This window comes from Bubalus bubalis, chromosome 4, assembly GCF_019923935.1.
Source record: "Bubalus bubalis isolate 160015118507 breed Murrah chromosome 4, NDDB_SH_1, whole genome shotgun sequence".
NCBI lineage: Eukaryota > Metazoa > Chordata > Mammalia > Artiodactyla > Bovidae > Bubalus > Bubalus bubalis.
Window position 1 is genome coordinate 76,115,521 of NC_059160.1, and position 22,856 is coordinate 76,138,376.

The following is a 22,856-nucleotide window of genomic DNA, read 5'->3' on the forward strand; positions in this document are numbered from 1 at the left end:
TCATCCCAGAAGTGTTATGAATGGGAGTTGAAAATGTTGTAGGTGGTTGCAGGGGTTACTAGTCAGCCACCTGTTGCTCTGGCTAAGCCATGAGAACATCACCATGGGAAAAGAATAAAAGCAAAATATAGCAATACAGCATAACCCAAACAAAAGTACATCAGGTTGATTAGTTGGGGTCATCATGCCCTGGTAAGCTGAGGAAAAACACAGTGTGGACCTTGGAAAGCCAGGTCAGCACAGGTTCAGATCGCTGCTTGTGCACACACCAAGATGTTTTCCCAAGATGTTTTCCCAAGATGTTTTCCATATGCAGGTCTATGCCCTCCAGCTAGACGAAACCCCTTGTAAAAGAAAATAACAAAGATAGTTTAAAGTAATCAATAAAATGGGAGACATGACCGGGGACACAGGAGGCTGACTTCATCGTCGCACAACAGATGCTTTCTGTTGCCAAGACACTAAATAAAAATGATGTGGCTCCGAAGAACAGGGCTCTTGATCTAAGAAGTCTTAGTTCTCTGGTCCCATCTTTAAAACTTTAATTTTGACTCTGGTTTATTTTTTCCCGCACTGTGTGTCGACAGCTTTTGATCCCTACCTGCTGCACTGGCCGCAGCAGTTAGAGGGCTGTGTAGAGCCTACGGAGAGTTCTTTGTAAGATGAAACGTTCCCAGGGCAGCTTGTGCAGTACTGGGGATGATCCAGCAGAGGGAGAAATCGGGATGCAGGAAACCCTCAGCCTAAACTGGAGTCGTGAGAGGGCTGTGATAGACTGCATTTGGAGACTGCCATTTGAGGAGCAGAAGCCCTTCATCCCAGTGATAAGGGGAAAGAAGGGAGGGCGGGCCCAGGGAAAGATGTTAGCTCTGCTATGCTGGCCAGGAGGGGAGGAGTTTGTATGAGGTTGCTTCTGTTCTGTCAGTGTAATATCATCTGACAGATGACTTAAGACTGTAAGGCGGACTGTAAGGTCATCTGCAGAGAGCAGAGTATGGAAGGCCAGGGGTTGGTGTGTGTGCTGGGACTTTGAAAAGAGGGAAGTAAATAGTGACAGTCATTTTGGAGAGTGAGGACACCAACACAGAAGGATTTCAGAGAAGTGACTATGATGACCAGGTAGACGTGAGGGCCCATTTGAGATTTGTATTGATGAATTTTAAGTGAGGGGAAATCCTTGGTGGGTCCATGGTTAGGACTCCGTGCTTTCACTCTTTAGAGTAAGAAGTCAAGCCCTCTTGGGGAACTAAGGTCCCTGAAGCTGTATGGCACAGCCAAAAAAGATTAAACATTTAAAACATTAAGTGAGCTATCAGCAGGCTTAGGGATTTCTCTAGCAATATCCACCTGTTTCAGTACAGGTGAGAATGTAGGAAATACTAAGTGTCAGATCATTATTTCCCATAACATACATATTTCTTCAGAGACATTAAATGGCTCTAAACAAAGGAAGACAAAGTATGAATTGCAAAGCTTTTAATGAAAATGTTTTTCTTTTACAACATGCATAGTTTCACATCTATTGAATAGCAATTAATTCAATGCTTGCAAGCTCATCTGCTTCTGAATTTAGTCATAATGCATGAATTTAAGCTAATAAAACTAAGGAAAATCAACAGCTCATCTAATTCTTATTTATATTCTTTCAGGATCAGGAGGATGCCTAAATGAGTTCTTTACAAAGGCTAAAATAGGTTGATGTATGTACTTTCAGTTTATTTTTAAAGCTGTGTAAATGCAACATTCTACTAAAACATTTAAACCAAAGGTCACACTTTTGAAAACAAAATTCTTGACGGGCTATTTCCATTTTTAGCCATTTGACATTCTACTCTTTTTGACTGAACAGATGAGAGTTTACATGCCTACTCAGGTGGGGCTATGCCTAAGATCAATTTGCTTAGAGTTAATCTTTTGTTATATTTTGTTGAATATTAGGGAGTACTTATACCATTCAAGATTAAGTCTGGGTTATCTCTTTGAGGAACTAAATGTGCCAGAGATACATTTGATAATGAAGATTTTAGACAAATATTCACCAGCATTAGTTCTGTTAGCAAGCTGAAAAATTTTGTTGGCCTAATATCAAACAATCAACACGTGAGGTAAACATCAAACCTCTTAGAAGAAAGACCATATGCTCCTGCTTTGGAAAAAACATTATTTGTTTGAAAGAGTGGTAGTATAACCTTTTACTCAACGATTACTTCTTTAATACGAAAAAGAGACAAAATGAGCTGAAGACGAAAACTCCACAGTTACACTCTGCAACCCTTAACATAACTCGTGAGGTCTCGGTTTCGACACTTGTTTTTCCATGCCACCCTGTAGAAAAAGATAAAACAAATGATAATAAGATTAAAACATATCTTCATTGTGTTATACATACTTCGAATCCTTTGTGAGAACAAAATAGTTAATCAGTCCATGAAATACAAGCTACAGACAGATCCAAGTATTGCTTATTTATTAACTGGAGACATGTATAGCAAGGCCTTCACATCTCCCCAAAGCTTCAGTAGAGCACACAATGCTGAACACAAATGTTGAGTCTTGTGTAGTCCACAACACAACTGCAAAGCATATTCCATATTTACTTACTTTCAAAAATAATTTCAAGATATGACAAGGAATTGGTAGAGTGTGGAAAAACTTAAAAATTCTAGAAGTCCTTAGAATAAATTGAGGTGATAGTAGACTGTTACTATGTAATACACTGTTTAGCATAAATCTTAATATTTAGATTTTCCATTTTCAATTCCCTTGGTCTTAGAGAATCTTCCCACACTTTTCTCATAACAGTAAGATAAAACCTCTCCCTACCCTCTCACACACACCTTTTTTTGGCCACACACACCACATGGCCTGTGGTATCTCAGTTTCCCAACCAGGTACCAGACCCCCTCCTGTGTTGAAAGCATAGACTCTTAACCACTAGGGAAGACCCCACATCTCTCCTTTAATGCTTAACCCATACCTTGCTCTGGGGAGGGAACTTACCTAGTGTTGAAGGTCCATTATACTTGAAACACAAACAAACTCAGAAAAAGAAATCAGATTTGTGGTTACCAATTGTGGGTATTGTGGGTGGGGTGCAATGGCACCCCACTCCAGTACTTTTGCCTGGAAAATCCCATGGATGGAGGAGCCTGGTAGGCTGTAGTCCATGGGGTCGCTAAGAGTCGGATACGACTGAATGACTTCTCTTTCACTTTTCACTTTCATGCATTGGAGAAGGAAATGGCAACCCACTCCAGTGTTCTTGCCTGGAGAATCCCAGGGACAGGGGAGCCTGGTGGGCTGCCGTCTATGGGGTCGCTCAGAGTCGGACATGACTGAAGTGACTTAGCAGCAGCAGCAGCAGCAGTGGGTGGGGTGAGGGGTGGGAAATTGGATGAAAGCATTGGAAAGTACTACAAACCTCCAATTATAAGATAAGTAAACACTGGAGATGTGATGTACAACATGAAGAATAGAATTAACACTGCTGTGCTCACATATGAAAATAGATTAGAGAGTAAATCACAAGATTTTTCATCACAAATTTTTTTCTTCTGTTTCTTTAAGTTTTTAATTTATTTTTAAATGAAGGATAATTGCTTAACAGTATTGCATTGTATTTCTTTAAATTTGCATCCATTGAGATCATGGATGGTCACTAAACTTACTGTGATAATCATTTCATGATGTACTAAGTCATTATGCTGTACACCTTAAATTTATGAAGTACTGTGTGTCAATTACATCTTAACAACACTGTATGGAAAACAAAAACAAAGAAATAACATACCATGCTGTAATGCCTTGCTGACTGACAATCTTCTTTGCACATGCTACAGCTTGAGTGATGTCATCTTTCAGCAAAGCTGAAAAAGAGGTGGTGGGAAATGAGGACAATGTTCACAGAAATTCACGTAAATTTTAGGTTCAGCCAGCTTTATTCTCTTAGGCTGAGGAAAGAACAAATACAATTATTTTTTTAAGAGTCCCTGTATCTATGAATATTGGGAGAAAACTCTCTCTCTCCATTCTATCCCCTTTGGCATGAAATAAAGCATTCTGTTTTTCATTTGCCAATGTCATTTGGAAGCTCTGAAGCTATTAACTAATATGATAGAAGGTTCTCTTTTCACTGGACACTTTGAAAACAAAACAAAAACAAACAAGCAGAAACCAATCTAGCAGTTTTTTGCTCAGCAGTTCTACTAGTGAAAATTCATTCCAAAACAAGAAAAGTAATAAGTGATGTACCCAAGATGTGTGTATCAATACAAGAGTTGGATTAATAAATGTTAGGATATTTAGTGAAATTCTATTCATCCAGAAAAATTAATAAGATTGATATTTGTTGAGAAAAATGATATTGTGCAATAACAAGCAAATTGTAAAGTAGTAAATAGAGTACAATTTCATTTTTGTTGAAGCCTATTGCTTGCATGTTTGTATGTGGGTACAAATGTGGATTATATAGCTTTACAGTCATGTACGTGAGTGATGTGTATTCTGAAAGAAGATGTGGAGACCACAAGTTACCGTGGTCATAAGTCTCTGGGTAGTAGAACTTTTATTCAATGACCACAGATTATTGTATAATACAAATAATTTTTAAACTAAACTAAGTGTATATAAAAGATATGTCCAGAAATGAATCTTCTTTAATAGGAATTTTAATATTAAAATTTAAACAATATCAAATTGGCAATACTTCTCCAATATTTTATGCAATAAATATTGCGTGGCACACGTGCGTGTGTGACTCTCTGAGACCCCATGGACTGTAGCCCCCCTAGGCTTCTCTGTTTATGTTGATTTCCTAGGCAAGAATGCTGGAGTGTGTTGCCATACCCTCCTTCAGAGGATCTTCCCAACCAGGGATTGAACCTGCATCTCACATCTGCTGATTGTCAGGAGGGTCCTTTACTACTAGCCCCACCTGGGAAGCCCTAAATATTGCATATATTATCTCAGTTTTAAAAGGAACTCAATAGAATAGGTGCTTCACCCCAATTAAAAACAAATGCATATATTAACTTGTTAGAATGACAGTGATTAAATAGGAAGTGCATGTTTGAGATATGCAAACTAAAGAATTTAGGAATGAAATGTGAAATGTTTCTAATTCACTTTAAAATCACTCAGCCAAAAACCCCTACTGTATAATATATACATAAAAGAAGTAAATATGACAAAATTTTTAAAAAGACCACACAACCAAATTATCCCTAAACCTCTCCCAACCAGGTAAATTAGTAGGAATGGCATTGCTCTTTACAAAGCATCAACATGTCCAGTTACAATGCAGTGATAGATCATTCCAACTCTTGTATGTTAGCAAACAGCAACCTTCTGTGATACCAGCTTTTTGATTTCTGACTTAAGGAATTATGAGGTAGATGATAAAGCCGTTTCTAGAAGTTAAGATGGAGCTTTTCTGGGTCCCTCATGAACTCTTCAAGACCTTTTCATTTGTACTAAGTCTCTCCTCTTATAGGTACCACCAAATGGGGCCTGTGCCATCACTCAACAGTGTCTTGTCTTACCACTGCAGGATACGCCACAGCCGTTAACTGCATTTGGGGTTTTGCCATCATTACACCACCATTTGCTGTTGATCTGAAATATCCCATAATCAGTGCTTTTGCTTTTAGGATTATAGTTTGTAGCTTGTGTGTTATAACTGCTTTCTCCTTCAGCCAAACACATCCCTGAAAAAAAAATGTATTTTTAGTATTAAACAGCAACATCATATGACTTATATTTCATAGCACAATTCTATTTTACTAATGATTTATTTTAGAAGCATAAAGATATATTTCACTTGTAAATATTTTAACATTTGATGTTAGGGGCCCTTAGGAGAATTCTTTTGTTAGCAAATCATTTGCTCATACTAATGAAACAAGATAACACGTTGTAAAAAATATTGAAATAGCTGTGTCTTCCATCGCTCCCATCCCCCAGGTAAGATTGAGCCTAGAATAGAAAAATCAACAGAGTGGTTCAATGGGTTTGGTCACGAGCAGCAGATGCATATGCTAATGCAAAAATATTTGTCATTGAAACATGTAAAATATCATGTATGAAACGAGTTGCCAGTCCAGGTTCGATGCACGACACTGGATGCTTGGGGCTGGTGCACTGGGTCGACCCAGAGGGATGGAATGGGGAGGGAGGAGGGAGGAGGGTTCAGGATGGGGAACACATGTATACCTGTGGCGGATTCATTTTGATATTTGGCAAAACTAATACAATTATGTAAAGTTTAAAAAATAAAATTAAATTAAAAAAAAGAAAAAAAATATTTGTACTAGGAAAAATAAGGATTTACTAGGAGAAAGAAAATTTCTTATGATACCTAAAGGTGAATTTGGATATCAAATTAGAATCCAGACAATAAGAATCATAGGATAGGAAAGACTATGTCATCCATCCATCCATCTAGCCATTTGCTCGTGTATTAAAAAATAGTTATGGAGCGGAAATGTCTGAATTCACGCTGAACAATACATTGTTGACATGGACAGGTATGGACTGAAATACAAAGGAACTTTTCCTTAGGGCACATCTTGAATTCTGTGGAAGACAATGACAAATAATTAATGAACTAGAGGCAGAATAATAGAATGTTATTTCATGCTACATTTCAGGGATCCTTATGTAGATATTGATTAAGGAGAAATAGGATCCTACAGTTCCCGTTCTAAGAGTTCAATGTAATTTTTTAAAAAGCTTGGCTGTTAAAAACCCAGCATCATGGTAGGGGGATTAAAAATGACAAAAATACTGCCTTACTCTTGCTTGCAGAACCCAAATTGCAAGCTGGAAATGGCTGAGGGCTGAAATATATCTTGTAGTCACCCTACAAGTGCCAGCTGGCAAGTTTAGTGGCACTAGAGGAGTACAGCAAGACCTGGCATGCTTGGAATGGTATAGAATTTGACCCTCCCATGCCTCAATCCTTCCCTGGGTACATCTGATTCTGAGCTGATGTGTTTGAGCCAATGTAAATGTACAAACCCTTCAAGGGACATTAAAAAAAAGCCATTCACTCAAAGTCCCTTTCTTATTCTTCTTCCTCAGTTAGTATCTGTTCCACAGCTGGCTGACTATTTGGAAGGATGAAGAATAGTTAACTTACAGTTTGCCAGGCTGACTCCCTTGTAGCCAGCCAATCCAAGTTTCTTCAGAGTTCTGGCAAGCTCACACCTCTCAAATTTCTTGCCCTGGACAGCAACAGAAAAGAGCAGAAGCCCCAGAATAAGGAGAGCCTTCATGTTGACAGAAGCCAAATGTCCAAGTTGACCAGGTGAGCTGGACTTGCTATTTAACATCTTTTCACTTCCCTCTTTTCTGACCAGTTTGGGAACTCCACCCTTGGAGACACGTGGAAAGCAGGGAATGTTTATTGCTTCACTTACGCTAAAAGTTTTGATGTCCTAAGAGTTAATTGCAAGAAAATCATGAAATGATATTGCTTGAAGACATTGCTCAGAAAGAACTGGCATTAGCTCTATTGCCCAAAGAGGAACTTCCTCATATTTGATTATGAATGTGAGCAACTAGAAAGGAAAAACCCTGAATGAACATATTACACAATGGAAAATGTGCTCCCATCTTTGATTAATATTCATTTGCACTAAGTTTTTTATGTGCTTTCATTATGTTGTCTTCATCTTTTTCACTTAAAAGTATTTTATGTACACTTTCCACAAAGAATGTGACACTCTACCTGCAGTTCTGATAGGTATATAGCAAAGCACCACGTTGATCACAGAATCCTATGCTGACTCTTTTGGTTGTTTCTCAGTAGTTACTTTGTAAATCAATATTTTACTGTTATAAGTAAGCCTCATGTGAACATTGCTAAGTCCTTTCTGACAATGTCTTACTTCACTTTCTCATGTTAGAACATAAACAGTCATTGTAAAGCAAGAAAACAGTATAGTAAAACCTACAAAAGAATAGCAGAATTATGCCACCCCAAAATCTTCCCCTTTGGCACAAGGATTGTTTTGAGCTGAAGGCAGTTGAGAAGAAGCAGATTCAAGAAAAGTCCTCTTCCTCCCTCTATTTTCCTGAAAGTAAAACATAAATGTGTGCAGAAATTAATCATTTGAAACACTAGACACTTATCAGCCCCAAGACAGTACCTGAGGACTCTGCAAAAGAGCCTTTGCTGACTAGCTATTATCTTCCTTTATTCTCGAATGTATTTACTGTCCCACAGTTTGCCACTCTTGGAAGCCTAGTACTCTGTTCCTCTGTCTTGCTGCTCACTTAAAAATATATTGTTCTTTGGTTAAGATAATCTGTAAGTCCAAATGCTGGCTTCCTCCTTGAGTTAGTCAACCCTGCATTTCTTACAAGTATACATGAGATGTATATGTTTTGTTTCCTTTTCTCTTGTTAATCTGTCTTTGGTTACAGAGCCACAGGGAAAAGCTGCAAAGGGTAAAAGGAAACACATGTTTCCTCCTGTACAGTTTCTAGTGATAAGGATGGGACAGGGAAAGGCTGGGACACTCTACTCTCCCTGGAGACTGCAGTTGAGATATGGGATAACCGACAACAGACCAGCAGAAGGTAAGAGGTCTTACTATGTCAGTCTCGCAAATCTCTGTCTACAGAGCATAGTCAAGAGAGAAGGATAAAGACTTCTCTTTGTCCCTTTCTAAATTCACAGCGGCAGGAGAAAAACATTTGTGAAAATGGATATTGAATCGTGACTCTTGTGAATTTGATTTTGGTAATCAACACCTATGGTGACTGATTCTTGGCCTCCCAGATAGAGTCATGTTTTCCTTTATCATAAGGATGAAAAACTATAAGATGAGACTCTCCATTTGTTTTGTTTTATGTATTGAGAGCTTGGCTTTATAACCAGTGAGAATGTGCCCTCTGGTTTCTGCCCCTTATGGGGTACAGTTTCTGTCACACTTGCGTCCGCAGCCAGCTAGAAGCCTAAGACATGAAGTGAGAGGCAGCATTCTCTGTCCAAACATGCTGGCTCTCAGGGAAGTGTGTCTTAATAAAGTGTGAAAATTCAAAAGGGGCCTTTTTGGTCTCTACCTTCGTTGCCGGGTTTTGACGGGAAAATTCACACGCATTATCACTTTTCTGGTAACCCAGGTTAGGAGGTCAGTGATGTAAGATGTCTCACTTTGTGGGAGATGGAGGTTTATTTGTCACCTGAGACAAGGAAGGTCTTTGCTTCTTAGGCTTTCTCTGCAGAGGCTCTGTATCTTGAGAAGGCTACATTTCTTAGAGAACACCACTGGTGTCCATGGGTAAACCCTAATGTTGGTTTCAAGCCATAAAAATACTCACTGGCTGGAGTTAGAACTGAAATAGATACATTGAAGACGTGGACTTGTACACCTTAAAGATTTTTTACATTTTATTTGTTTATTCACTTATTTATGTATGGCTGCTCTGGGTCTTCCTTGCTGTATGCAGGCTTTCTCTAGGTGCTGCTAGCGGGGGCTATCTCTAGTTGTAGTGGGTGAACTCGTTGCAGGGGCTTCTCTTGTTACTACGCATGGGCCCCATCCAGGTTCCCAGGTTTCATAGTTGCAGAGCCTGGGCTCAGTAGTTGTGGCGCCTGGGCTTAGTTGCCCCACGGCATGTGGAATCTTCCCAGATCAGAGATCAAACCCATGTCCCCTGCATTGGCAGGGTTCTTAACTACTTTACCACCAGGGGGTCTCTAAAAGGATTTTTTTTTTAATTAATTTATTTTATTTCTGGCTGTCTTGTGTCTTCATTATTGAGCGAGCTTTTCTCTAGTGGTGCAGAGAAAGTGCTACTCTCTAGTGTGTGGGCTTCTCATTCTCACTGTGGTGGCTTCTCTTGTTTTGGACCACAGGCTCTAGGGCACATGGGCTTCAGTAGTTGGGATCATGGGCTCAGTAATGCAGGTCCTTGGCTCAAGAACATAGGCTCAGTCGTCATGGTGCACAGGTTTAGTTGCTCTGGAGCATATGGGATCTTCCTGGATCAGGGATCAAACCCATGTCTTCTGCATTGGAAGGCGGATTCTTTACCACTGAATCATTAGCGGAGCCTGCTAAAAGGCTTTCTAAGAGAGCTCTATTCCTGGTGGCTCAGACGGTAAAGCGTCTGACCGTATTGTGGAAGACCAGGGTTCGATTCCCGGGTAGGGAAGATCCCCTGGAGAAGAAAATGGAAACCCACTCCAGTACTCTTGCCTAGAAAATTCCATGGATGGAGAAGCCTTGTGGGCTACAGTCCATGGGGTCGCAAAGAGTCGCACATGACTGAGCGACTTCACTTAACTTTAATCAAATGTCCTCTTGGTACGTATAGGAAGATCAGATTAAAGAAAGAAAGAAGGAGAAAGGAAGAAGAAAAGAAAAAAGAGAGAAGTATATACAGAATACCTTGGCTGTATATATACAAAACACGTCCTTAACATGTTTCGGAGGGGAAAATCAGAGAACCAAATGTCAAGAACTGCAGATGGCACTCAAGTTGGTGTGAAACTTACGGAAATATTGATAGTGAGGAAATAGTTTTGACGAAGGTCAAGAAAATGCATAGAAAGGCTTGATAGACTGTCCCCTCCTCTGTAAGCTGACCCCACCAGGTCCAGATCTTCCCGTATTTGGGGCAGGTACTACAGAAAAAAAATTACTGAACTATCTTATCCAACCATTAAAGAATAGAAAAACATTATGGTAATAATCCTAGATTTCTGGTAATAGGCAAATATGCCTCTGAGTGCCTTTTTCAAAATTCTTTCTTAGTCTCTTGGAAATATTAACCTTACCATGTCTTGGAATGTAAGCATCCAAAAAGATACATGTTGGCTAAAGCAAACATGGAACTGGGAAAAAAAAAAAAAAAATGAGAGCTTTAAAAAAAAAACCAAATTGCTATTTGATATTTCTGTAAGCTCCGTTTCTTCAGATTTTGTCCACAGCCTCCATAAGATTGTCTATTAAAGACAAGTAAAAATTTTTTCCACAAATATTGGTAAAATGCTTCAGCCATCTGAATGGGTATACTTAACTTGTTCCATCTTGCAAGAAACACCATTTAAATCCAGCTATTCTTTTATAATGGTTATCAGAAATAACTCTTCTACTTTTATTTTAAACTTATAAACCATAGAAGTTTATTTCTCACAGCTCTGGGGGCTGGGAAGTCCAAGATCAAGGCACCAGCACATTGGATTCTTCTGCAAGTCCCCTTCCTGGTTCATCACCAGGGCTTTCTTGCTGCTCTTCACAAGGCGGAAGGGTCTCTGTGGGGTGTGTTTTATGAGCACACTAATCGCATTCATGAAGGCTGCACCCTCATCACCTGAGAACCGCTCAAAGGCCCCATCTCCTAATATATCATCTTTGGGGCCTTAGGATGTCAACATCTGAATTTAGGGATAACACAAACAGAATATAACTACTCTTATAAAACTATTCTTTTGTAAGTTCATCTCAAGGTGTACTGGGGATGTTTTGGAATTTTAAATCCCTTAAAAGGTGTTAGCTTCCTGCCCTAGCAGTTCGCTACCAGTTAATAATTGTTTAAATGAATATTCTTATGATGCAAAATTAGTTCTCAAGAAGTTTCAGTGTTCTGGGACTCTATCAGGTGATCTTAATCAGGAGTTCTGGGTTATTGAAAAAAGGGGGAATCTATTTACAGGTCTTCCTTGATTTATGGTGAGGTTACATTCTGATAAGCCTATTGTAAGTTAGACATATAGTAAGTAAAAAAAATGTATACTATACACCTAACCTACCAAACATCATAGTTCTGCCCAGCATACCTTAAACTTTTCTGGGACAGATATATTAGCCTACAGTCCAACAAAATCATCTGACGCAAAGCCTATTTTAAAATAAAGTGTTGAATATCTCATGTAATATACTGAATACACTTCTGAAAGTGGAAGACAGAATGGTTGTCTGGGTACAGAATGGTTGTAAGTATATTGGTTGTTTACCCTTATAAACAAAAAATATCACTAGCCTGGGAAAAGATCACATTTTATATTTTCTACTGAATGCATACCACCTTCACACCGTTACAAAGTTGAAAAGCCGTAAGCCATCATGAAGTTGGGGACCTTCTATACTGTTATAGCAAATTTAGACAGTGCTTGCCATGTCCCAGGCATTATTCTAAAAAGCTAAATATGTATTAACTCACTTAACTCCCTTTGAAAAAGGTATTGTCAACATTGGCATTTTACAGATGAGGAAACAGAAATTCACTGAAGTCCAGCAGTTTGCCCACAGCCCCTTTGGGAGTGAGTAAAAGGCCCCCCTGCCTGTCCACCTGCTTTTCCTGTAAGCTCTACCCAACATTCAGTAAAACTACCCATTAAAGGCCCATCAGAGCGCCTCTAACAGGAAGTTGATCTGAAAGCAGGCCAGTTAGTAGAGCAGGAATCTGTGGGAAATGGAAGGACAGACTTGATGACAGAGTGCTGTATCTTCCTTGGGTTGTTGCTGTTCACTTAGCATTCCATTTAAGGGTCATACTAAGGTACATAGAAGGAGAGGCCTACCTGTGTTTTCGTTTATAGGTTCTCTTGCATGCAAGAAGCTGACAGGGCAGATAATCAAACCTGTGATCATTGTGCTCATTGTTACTAGGGTAATTCCCTGGCTCCACCAGAAAAATAGCTTCAGGGAGAAGTAACAGTTCCCAGGAGCCACCAAATGCTTGCAAAGGCTGGAGTTTTACTTCCTCATCAAGGTAAGCCTCTCCAAAAACACGCGGGAAACTAACTATGCAAATTCTTGAAAGTATACATTTGCCTGGTGTGAATCACTACTTGCCTAATTGGGTGCTTTGTTAAGAAAACAGCTTTGAATAAGGATGGGGGGAGAAACAGGGACAGGAGGTGGTGGAGATGATGCTGGAAAGGGATGGGCAGGATAAATAACTGTTAGGGCAAATGTATTAATTCTATCTGCAGAGTTTTTTGGTTTTTAATTTTTATTGGTTTGGGGGTTTTGGAGGGTTTTTCAGGTTTTGGTGTCATTTTGGTTTGTTTCTGGCCGATCTTTCTCTTTAATTCTACAAGGTGAGTTTGACCAAGCAGAAGACAGACCCTCTGATCTTAGTGATAGTTTCCAAAGTTACTTGTTACTCACTTGGTGGCTGTTGAACTCTGAAATCTCCTCTTTTACTTTCTGAGAAAGGTGAGAATTCCATTTTTAAAAGTTTGCACACAGATAACATCAGGATTCGGTAAACTTCATAAGAAGTTGGGTTTTGGCTTTGTGTCTGGCAGAGAGTTCCTTATCCAGGAGAGTTGGTTTTGATCGTTCTAAGCAACGAGGCTTACCGTGAATGCTCTTCTGTCTTCAGCAGCCACAGGTCTGCTTGTTGCCTGGTGTGTGCACCCTCCCCTCGCTTTAGCCACCCTTTGTGGACACAGGAGATTAATTAAACCCTGTGCAGTTCCTTTTCTTTCAAGTTCTGCTTGAGAGAACGTTCTGATTTTCAAGTGAGAAAATTTGTTTAACTTCTAGTCATTCTGGAGCAGGACCCTGAGGTGTCTTGCCACAAGTTGGAATCCTTGAATTATGGGCAGGGAGGCGATAGCTTAAATTCAAATCTTTTTCTTGCATGTGTGATCTCTCAAGAAAAATGTTCCAAGTCTATGCCTTATAGGTAAAACTGAGCATGTCATTAAATGATGGAGGCTTAATAAAAAATGGAGGCTTCTCTTTTGGCTCAGTGGTAAAGAATTAGCCTGCCAATGCAGGAAATGCAGGTTCGATCCCTGGGTCAGGAAGATTGCCTGGAGAAGGAAATGGCAGCCCACTCCAGTGTTCTTGAGTGGGAAATCCCACAGACAGAGGAGCCTGGTGGGCTACAGTTCATGGGGTCATGAAAGAGTCAGACATGACTTAGTGACCATAACAACAGCAACAATGAAAGATGCTTGTCTGAGAATTTACACGGCAGGCGTAGAAATCCAGGAACTTGACTGTCATCCTTCAGAAAAGCCCAAGCCTCATTGCCTTTGTTCCAGATAAATTTTCTGCGGGCGTTTGTGTTTGGGAAGGGTAAGTGCTTCAAGGAAGACAAGGAGCTAGCGTGCAGGGTGTGGGTGAGGCCGGGAATGGTGTCCCTTGTGTCATGCCTGTGTCACCTTCGTGCCACCCTCCACCCCTGGCTTGCTTTTCAAATTTCTGTTGTTTTGCAAGCAAGGTGAGCCAAGCAGAGGCACTGTAGTTCTTGGGAGATAACTTGTTATGAAGCTCATAGTTGGGAAAGGGTGGTGTTTAAGATCAGTTAGATCGTATTTTAAGACAAAACAGAGGCAATTACTCTATTTCTTTATGGACCACCTGCAGAACTACTGGAGGTACTGACTTTTAAAAAGAAGAGTTTTCTATACCCCCCCCACCAAAGTTGATATTAAGCCCTGAGAATCTGCTACTTTAACAGGCACCCCATGTTTTTTCAAATATTAACTGTAAGTCTTAGAGCTTTGCAGAGTATTTCATAGACTGAAGGGATATATCCATGTGCACAGTTCTCTCTCTTTTAAAAAAATTACTTCCACCCTGAGAGTAATGGCCAGCCTGCAAAGAGACTCCCTATCCTGCCTCACTTAGCCCTGGAAAGGATTTAGTTCAGTTCAGTTGTTCAGTCATGTTCAACTCTTTGAGAACCCATGGACTGCAGCATGCCAGGCCTCCCTGTCCATCACCAACTCCCGGAGTCTACTCAGACTCATGTCCATTGAGTCAGTGATGCCATCCAACCATCTCATCCTCTGTCCTCCCCTACTCTTCCTTCCTTCAATCTTTCCCAGCATCCCAGTCTTTACAAATGAGTCTGTTCTTCCAATCAGGTGGCCAAAGTATTGGAGTTTCAGCTTCAGCATCAGTCCTTCCAATGAATATTCAGGTCTGATTTCCTTTAGGATGGACCGATTGGATTTCCTTTCAGTCCAAGGGACTCTCAAGAGTCTTCTCCAACACCACAGTTCAAAAGCATCAATTCTTCGGTGCTCAGCTTTCTTCACAGTCCAACTCTCACATCCATACATGACCAAAGGAAAAACTATAGCCTTGACTAGATGGACTTTTGTTGGCAAAGTAATATCTCTGCTTTTGAATATGCTATCTAGGTTGGTCATAACTTTCCCTCCAAGGAGTAAGCGTCTTTTAATTTCAGGGCTGCAATTACCTGTACTATAAGTGCTTTTACATTTCGTAAGTTGTTGAATATCCTTAACAACCCTTGGAGGAAGGTACTGTTAGCCCCATTTTACATAGAGAGATTTGATATCTTGCCTCCAGTTACTCAGCAAAGAAAGAATTTAATCCCATACAGAGTCTAGACTCTTAACCAACATACAGAGTTGTATCTCTTTTTAAAAAGCCTTACAGTCCAGTTACATTGTAAGTTACGTTGACTTTGCAAAAATAACAATTCTTTTTTGAATTGATTTACTGTAAATTGAGGCTTCATTTGGAAATTTGAAACATTTTATATATATTTATAAAAATACACATATATACATACATATATAATGTATGTATAAGCATTTAATTTACAGAAGCAGAAAACTAAAATAGGCTAAAAGAAGTTTTTAAATGTTTTCCCCTAGGATCTCATTGCTATTTAACCCAGTTCTTCCAATATATGGTACCCTTTAGAATCTTCTGATTTGTCAAAAATAAAGTGTAGTGACTAAATCAAACAACAAAAATCCATATATGTAGTGACTGCAATCCTCTGACAAATGAATTAAAATTGGGTCTTCCTGACTAGATTTAAAACTATCTTTTACACTCAGGCAGCCCTTGTTGTTTCCCAAATCTTTTTGTACTATTTCTAGGGCCTGCTATGTCCACTTCATCCAATTTCTTTCTTATTCTTGAAAACTCAGTTCAGATTTTCCTACTGCCAAGAAGCCTTCCTTAACATACACACACACAATTTGCCCTTTTGTATGAATCCTATCTGTTCTCTTAGCTCCCTGATTACCTCATGACACTGTAATGCATTTTTCCTTCTTATCTGTCTGCTACCTCTGCTGTATCTGCTGTATCCCACCCAGCATCTAACAATGTGTCTTTACTCTGCATATGTTTTTAATTGATATGGTGGGGGGGAGTTGAGGGGGAACAGGAAGATAAAAATTTTCACATACTAAAAAAACATTGTCAACAAAGTCTATAGACAGACATACCATGAAGAAAAGTGTATTCATACCCCACAGGACTTTTTTGTTTGATACATAAACAGCTTCTGCACATCATAAAAAAGCCCACCAACCAATAACTAAAAAACCTCTGCAGAGCAAAGGAAACCATCAACAAAATAGAAAGGCAGCTTACTGAATAGGAGGAAATATTTGCAAATTATGTATCTGATCAGTCGAAAATATATTTTTGTTTTCATCAAAAATACATAAACGCATGCAACTCGGTGGCAAAAAAGAAAAGCATAAAATTCAATTAAAACTGAGCAGAAGAGTTAAATAAATATTTTTCTAAAGAAGACATGCAGATGGCCAACAGATACACAAACATGCTCAATATCCTAATCGTCAAGGAAATGTGAATCAAAAACACAATACAATATCACTTCATATCGGTTAGAAAGTCTATTATCAAAAACACAGGAAATAACAAGGTTGGCAAGGATGTGGACAAAAGGAACCCTTTGTGCAATGTTAATTGGTACAGCCACATATAGACTGTATACTGTCAGCCTGCTTATTTAATTTCTGTGCAGAATACATCATGCGAAATGCCAGGCTGGATGAGGCACAAGCTGGAATCAAGATTGCCGGGAGAAATACCAATAACCTCAGATATGCAGATGACACCACCCTTATGGCAGAAAGTGAAGAGGAACTAAAAGCCTCCTGATGAAAGTGAAAGTGGAGAGTGAAAAAGTTGGCTTAAAGCTCAACATTCAGAAAACGAAGATCATGGCATCTGGTCCCATCACTTCATGGGAAATAGACGGGGAAAGAGTGGAAACAGTGTCAGACTTAATTTTGGAGGGCTCCAAAATCACTGCAGATGGTGATTGCAGCCACGAAATTAAAAGACGCTTACTCCTTGGAAGGAAAGTTAATACCAACCTAGATAGCATATTGAAAAGCAGGGACATTACTTTGCCAACAAAAGTCCGTCTAGTCAAGGCTATGGTTTTTCCGGTAGTCATATATGGATGTGAGAGCTGGTAGTGTAGAAAGCAGAGCACCAAAGAATTGATGCTTTTGAACTGTTATGTTGGAGAAGACTCTTGAGAGTCTCCTGGATTGCAAGGTGATCCAACCAGTCCATTCTAAAGGAGATCAGTCCTGGGTGTTCTTTGGAAGGAATGATGGTAAAACTGAAGCTCCAATACTTTGGGCACCTCATGCGAAGAGTTGACTCATTGGAAAAGACTCTAATGCTGGGAAGGATTGGGGACAGGAGGAGAAGGGGACGACAGGGGATGAGATGGCTGGATGACATCACTGACTCGATGGACGTGAGTTTGAGTAAACTCCGGGAGGTGGTGATGGACATGGAGGCCTGGCGTGCTGCAATTCCTGGGGTCACAAAGAGTCGGACACAACTGTGCAACTGAACTGAACTGAACTGATCTGGGGAATGGGAGATGGCAGACGGAATAAGGCTCATAGATAAAGCAAGATAGACCATATGTTCCATTTTTGAAGCTAGGCAAGAGGACATGGGAATTATTTTCTCTACTTTTGTATATGCTATAGTTTTTCCATAATAAAAGGGGCTTTTTAAAATTTAAATTTTTTTTAATTAAAATTTTTTTCTTGGAATGTAGTTGCTTTCGAATGTTGTGTTTGTATCTGTTGCACTTTAAAGTGAACTAGCTCTATATATTGGAGGATATGGCAACCCACTCCAGTGTTCTTGCCTGGAGAATCCCAGGGACAGCAGAGCCTGGTGGCCTCCATCTATGGGGTCACACAGAGTTGGACACGATTGACGCGACTTAGTAGCAGCAGCAGCAGCTCTATGAATACATTTATCCCCTCATAGCCCTGCCTCACACCCCATCCCATCCATCTAGTTCACCACAGAGGACCAAGCTGAGTTCCCTGCATTGTACAATAGGTCGCCACTAGGTATCTGTTTTACACATGGCAGTGCACATACACCAATCCTGATCTCTCAGTTCATCTCACTGACATCCCACCGCCATGTCCATAAGTGCTTTCCCTATGTCTCTGTCTCCATTCCTGTCCTGCAAACAGATTTATCTGCCACTTTCCTAGAGTCCACATACACCTATATTTGTTTTTCTCTTTCTGACTTTACTCTGTAGGTCACACTCTGGGCCCATCCACTTATCTACAAATGACTTACTTTTGTTCATTTTTATGGCTGAGTAACATTTCATTGTATGTATGTACCACATCTTCTTTATCCACTCATCAGTCAGTGGACACTTAGGTTGCTTCCATGCCCTGGCTACTGTAGACAGTGCTGCAGTGAACCCTGGGGTGCACGTGTCTCTTAGAATTACAGTTTTCTCAAGGCATGTGCCCAGGAATGGATTGCTGGATCATATGGTAGTTCTATTTTTAGTTTTTTAAGGAACTTCCATATTGCTCTCCATAATGGCTGTATCAGTCCACATTCTCACCAACAGTGCAAAAGGGTTCCCTTTTCTCCACACCCTCTCCAGCATTTATTGTTTGTAGATTTTTTTTGATTCTTGCCATTTTGACCCTGTGAGTTGATACCTTATTGTAGTTTTGATCTGCATTTTTCTAGTAATTAGTGATGAGCATCTTTTCATGTGTGTTTTTGTTGCAATGGTAAATGGGATTGTTTCCTTAACTTCATTTTCTGCTTTTTCATTGTTAGTGTACAGGAATGCAAGAAATTTCTGCATTCACTGTGTATCCTGCTGCTTTACCAAATTCAGTGATTAGCTATGGTAGTTTTCTGGTGACAGCTTTCGAATTTTCTTCGTATAATATCATGTCATCTGCAAACAGTGACAGTTTTACTACTTCTTTTCCAATTTGGATTCCTTCTACTTCTTTTTCTTCTCTGATTGCTGTGGCTAGGGCTACCAAAACTATGTTGAATAATGGCGAGAGTAGACATCCTTGTCTTGTTCTTTATCTTAGAGGATATGCTTTCAGTTTTTCACCATCGCGAATGATGTTTCCTGTGGGTTTGTTGTTTATGTCCTTTATTATGCTAAGGCAGGTTCCCTCTCTGTCTACTTTCTAGAGAGTTTTTATCATAAATGTGTGTTTAATTTTGTGAATTGCTTTTCCTGTGCCTATTGAGATGATCTTATGGTTTTTATTCTTTAATTTGTTAGTATGGTGTGTCACATTGATTGATTTGTGTACATTGAAGAGTCCTTGTATCCCTGAGATCCCACAATCCTGGTATGATTCTTATACTGTGTTATTGGATTCTGTTTGCTAGTTATTTTGTTGAAGATTTTTGTGTCCATGCTCATCAGTGATATTGGTCTTTTAATTGTGATTTAATTTAAAATTTCTTGGTCTTTCATATTTTGGTGATATCTTTGTCTGGTTTTGGTATCAGAATAATGGTGGGCTCATAGAATGAGCTTGGGAGTGTTCTTTACTCTGCAATTTTTTGCAAAAGTTTGAGAAGGATGAGACCTAATTCTTCTCTGAATGTTGGTTAGAACTTGCCAAGAAGCCATCTGGCCCTGGACTTTTGTTACACAGCAAAAACTAACACAGCATTGTAAAGGAATTAAAAGTCAATTAAAAAAAAAAAAAAGGCTAAGCAAAATCCTTAACAGACATTGCTTTCCCTTTGGGCCAGCTTTTACTAATCTGTCCTCCCATGGCTGGTCACATAGACTTGAGACCTGACCCTTGGAGCCTCAGAAGCTGCTGTACTGGAATCATGTGGGATGAGAAAGTAAGAAAGCTCTCAAAATGCCCACCTTGGGGGAATATGCTAAATAATTGGAGAGATTGATTCAATCAACTGATATTTATTGGTCATGTATCATGTTACAGGCACTCTTGCAGGTGTTTGGAGTATGGATGAAAACAGGAGTAAAAAGTTTCTGCCCACCTTCCTGTAAGGCCCAGTGACCAAACATGATGTGCTAGAGATGTAACACAGTAGAGAAGGTGAAGAGATGTGGAAGAAGAGGTGCCTCAGTGAGGGGAATCAACGACTGAATGAAAAGCATCTATTCCACAGTATGGCAGAGTTGAAAGACTGATTACATATAGGCAAATTGATCAAATCTTTGCAGATGCTCAGATACTTTTAAAGGTATTACAGACAGTGGGAGCTTGGTTTCTCACTGTCATGCTATGGAGTTTCCAACAGAGGAAAGGAAATTTACTTAATAACTAAAATTAACCTTGTAGTGTGAGAGTGGAATAAGACGTGTTATATGAATTCAGTTTAAATAGATAAAACTATGTAAATGTATTCATTCTCCAGCTCTATCCATAGATGGAACCTGGGAACAGTGATACTCTAGTGCCCAGTGCTTAGTTTTTTACATATCATTGTCCTCTGTGAGGAATAAGGGCTTTTTGGCAAAATACCTGATTCCAGGCTGAAGGAGGAAAAGTACAACGTGACTCTTAGAACATCCTGTGAGAGAAAACAAACAGGTGGCCAGAGAATAATGGGGACAATTCAAAATGACAGACTTAGCTGGCAGAGACTCCTATTGCCAAATCAGGCAAAATATGAACATCAAAATAAATGATAGCAATGAATTATGATTCATTGTAATTGGAGTAAAGTAGGAAACCAGGGGTCCATACTGATATAATGTGTGTATGCCTGCTCTTTGCAACCCCAGGGACTGCAGCCCACCAGGCTCCTCTGTCCTTGGAATTATCCAGGCAAGAAAACTGGAGCATATAGCCAGTTTCCTCTCCAGGGGATCTTCCTGACCCAGGGATCAAACCCATGTCTCTGGCGTCTCCTGCATTGGCAGGCAAATTCTTTATCACTGAGTCACTGGGGAAGCCCATGCTGATATAATAAGTGAATATAAAAATTGAAACTTTGTTGTGGAATAAAATTCCTCAAAGTGCCTCCCCCTCTCCCAAATACTTCACAGTGGAGGTGATCTGCAGACATCACCTAAATCAAATGATCAATGCAAACATCATCAGTAGTAGAACATTTCAGAACTGCATGTCACTTGAAAGGATGCATCGGGAAGAACACAGGATCACATCTGTGGTATCCCTGCCAAAGGTGCATAACCTAACCTACTCCAGAGAATATCAGAAAAACCTTAGGCCATTTTACACAATGACTGGTTGAGGTCTTCAAAAGGGTTAAAGTCATAAAAGTCAAGGAAAAGCTGAAGTGAACTAGATGGAAGGAAACTGAAAAACATGACAGCCAAATTATAGCACTCGATTCTGAATTAGACCTTTTCATTAAGAAGGATTTATGGGACACTTGATGAAATTGCATGGGGTTCTCAAGGCAAGAATACTGAAGTGGTTTGCCATTCCCTTCTCCAGTGGACCACATTGTGTCAGACCACACTGTGAGCGCACAATTGCACTATCTCACATGCTAGTAAAGTAATGCTCAAAATTCTAAGCCAGGCTTCAGCAATACGTGAACTGTGAACTTCCAGATGTTCAAGCTGGTTTTAGAAAAGGCAGAGGAACCAGAGATCAAATTGCCAACATCCACTGGATCATGGAAAAAGCAAGAGAGTTCCAGAGAAACATCTATTTCTGCTTTATTGACTATGCCAGAGCCTTTGCCTGTGTGGATCACAATCAACGGGAAAATTCTGAAAGAGATGGGAATACCAGAGCACCTGACCTGCCTCTTGAGAAACCTCTATGCAGGTCAGGAAGCAACAGCTAGAACTGGACATGGAACAACAGACTGGTTCCAAATAGGAAAAGGAGTACATCAAGGCTGTATATTGTCACCCTGCTTATTTAACTTCTATGCAGAGTACATCATGAGAAACGCCTGGCTGGACGAAGCACAAGCTGGAATCAAGATTGCTGGGAGAAATATCAATAACCTCAGATATGCAGATGTCACCACCCTTATGGCAGAAAGTGAAGAGTAGCTAAAAGGCCTCTTGATGAAAATGAAAGTGGAGAGTGAAAAAGTTGGCTTTAAGCTGAATGTTGATTCAGAAAACGAAGATCATGGCATCTGGTCCCATCACTTCATGGAATATAGATGGGGAAAGAGTGGAAACAGTGTCAGACTTTATTTTTCGGGGCTCCAAAATCACTGCAGATGGTGACTGAACCCATGAAATTAAAAGATGCTTACTCCTTGGAAGGCAAGTTATAACCAACCTAGATAGCATATTCAAAAGCAGAGACAGGGTGGAGGAGCTAAGATGGCAGAGGAGTAGGACGGGGAGAACACTTTCTCCCCCACAAATTCATCAAAAGAGCATTTAAATGCCGAGTAAATCCACAAAACAACTTCTGAATGCCGGCAGAGGACATCAGGCACCCAGAAAAACAACCCACGTCTTCCAAAGGAGGTAGGAAAAAATATATAAGACAAAAAAAGAGATAAAAGGGAGAGGGACGGAGCTCTGTCCCAGGAAGGGGTCTTAAAAAGAGAGAAGTTTCCAAACACCAGGAAACCTGCTCACTGCCGAATCTGTGCCGAGCCTTGGAAGCACAGCAAGCAACTTAACAGGGAGGAAAAATAAATAAACAATTAAAACCCGCAGATTACGAGCCCTACGCTAACTCCCCCAGCGGAGAAGCAGCACAGACGCCTGCCTCTGCCATTAGCAAGCGGGGGCTGGGCAGGGAGGCACGGCGCAGGCTGTATCGCTTAGAATAAGGATCTGGCCTGAATACCCCGAGCGCTATCTGAGCAAAATAATTTGGGCTAGCA

At 40.0% G+C, this 22,856-nt stretch overlaps 1 protein-coding gene and 1 long non-coding RNA gene across 5 annotated transcripts in view; one reads left to right on the forward strand and one right to left on the reverse strand.

The window, feature by feature from the left end:
- The window catches only part of LOC112584574, a 50,032-nt gene extending 28,381 nt beyond the window's left edge, over nt 1-21,651 (forward strand). For 2 of the 4 annotated variants that reach the window (XR_006550545.2, XR_006640957.1), the window contains 3 exons: nt 7,081-7,306; nt 8,428-8,583; nt 20,000-21,651. This is a non-coding gene — a long non-coding RNA (uncharacterized LOC112584574). Of the gene's footprint in view, nt 1-7,080; nt 7,307-8,427; nt 8,584-12,623; nt 13,533-16,737; nt 16,798-19,999 lie in introns of those variants that run through there. The other 2 variants (XR_006640956.1, XR_006640958.1) reach the window with 2 other exon arrangements.
- Nucleotides 1,462-7,507, reverse strand: LOC102398384 (lysozyme C, tracheal isozyme). Its single transcript, XM_025283945.3, has 4 exons — nt 7,139-7,507; nt 5,541-5,705; nt 3,791-3,866; nt 1,462-2,325 (listed from the first exon to the last, which is right to left on the reverse strand). Exons 1-4 carry the CDS (start codon nt 7,329-7,331, stop codon nt 2,259-2,261), a joined length of 501 nt encoding a protein of 166 aa, XP_025139730.3. The 5' UTR covers nt 7,332-7,507; the 3' UTR covers nt 1,462-2,258.
- Nucleotides 21,652-22,856: the final 1,205 nt, after the last annotated feature.

Coding starts and splice junctions, on each gene's coding strand:
- LOC102398384 (XM_025283945.3), bottom strand. CDS start 7,331: ATGTTAAATAGCAAGTCCAGCTCACCTGGTCAACTTGGACATTTGGCT. Junction 5,706..7,138: donor GGGAGTCAGCCTGGCAAACT/GTAAGTTAACTA, acceptor TTTTTTTTTCAG/GGATGTGTTTGGCTGAAGGA. Junction 3,867..5,540: donor CTGTGGCGTATCCTGCAGTG/GTAAGACAAGAC, acceptor CCTCTTTTTCAG/CTTTGCTGAAAGATGACATC.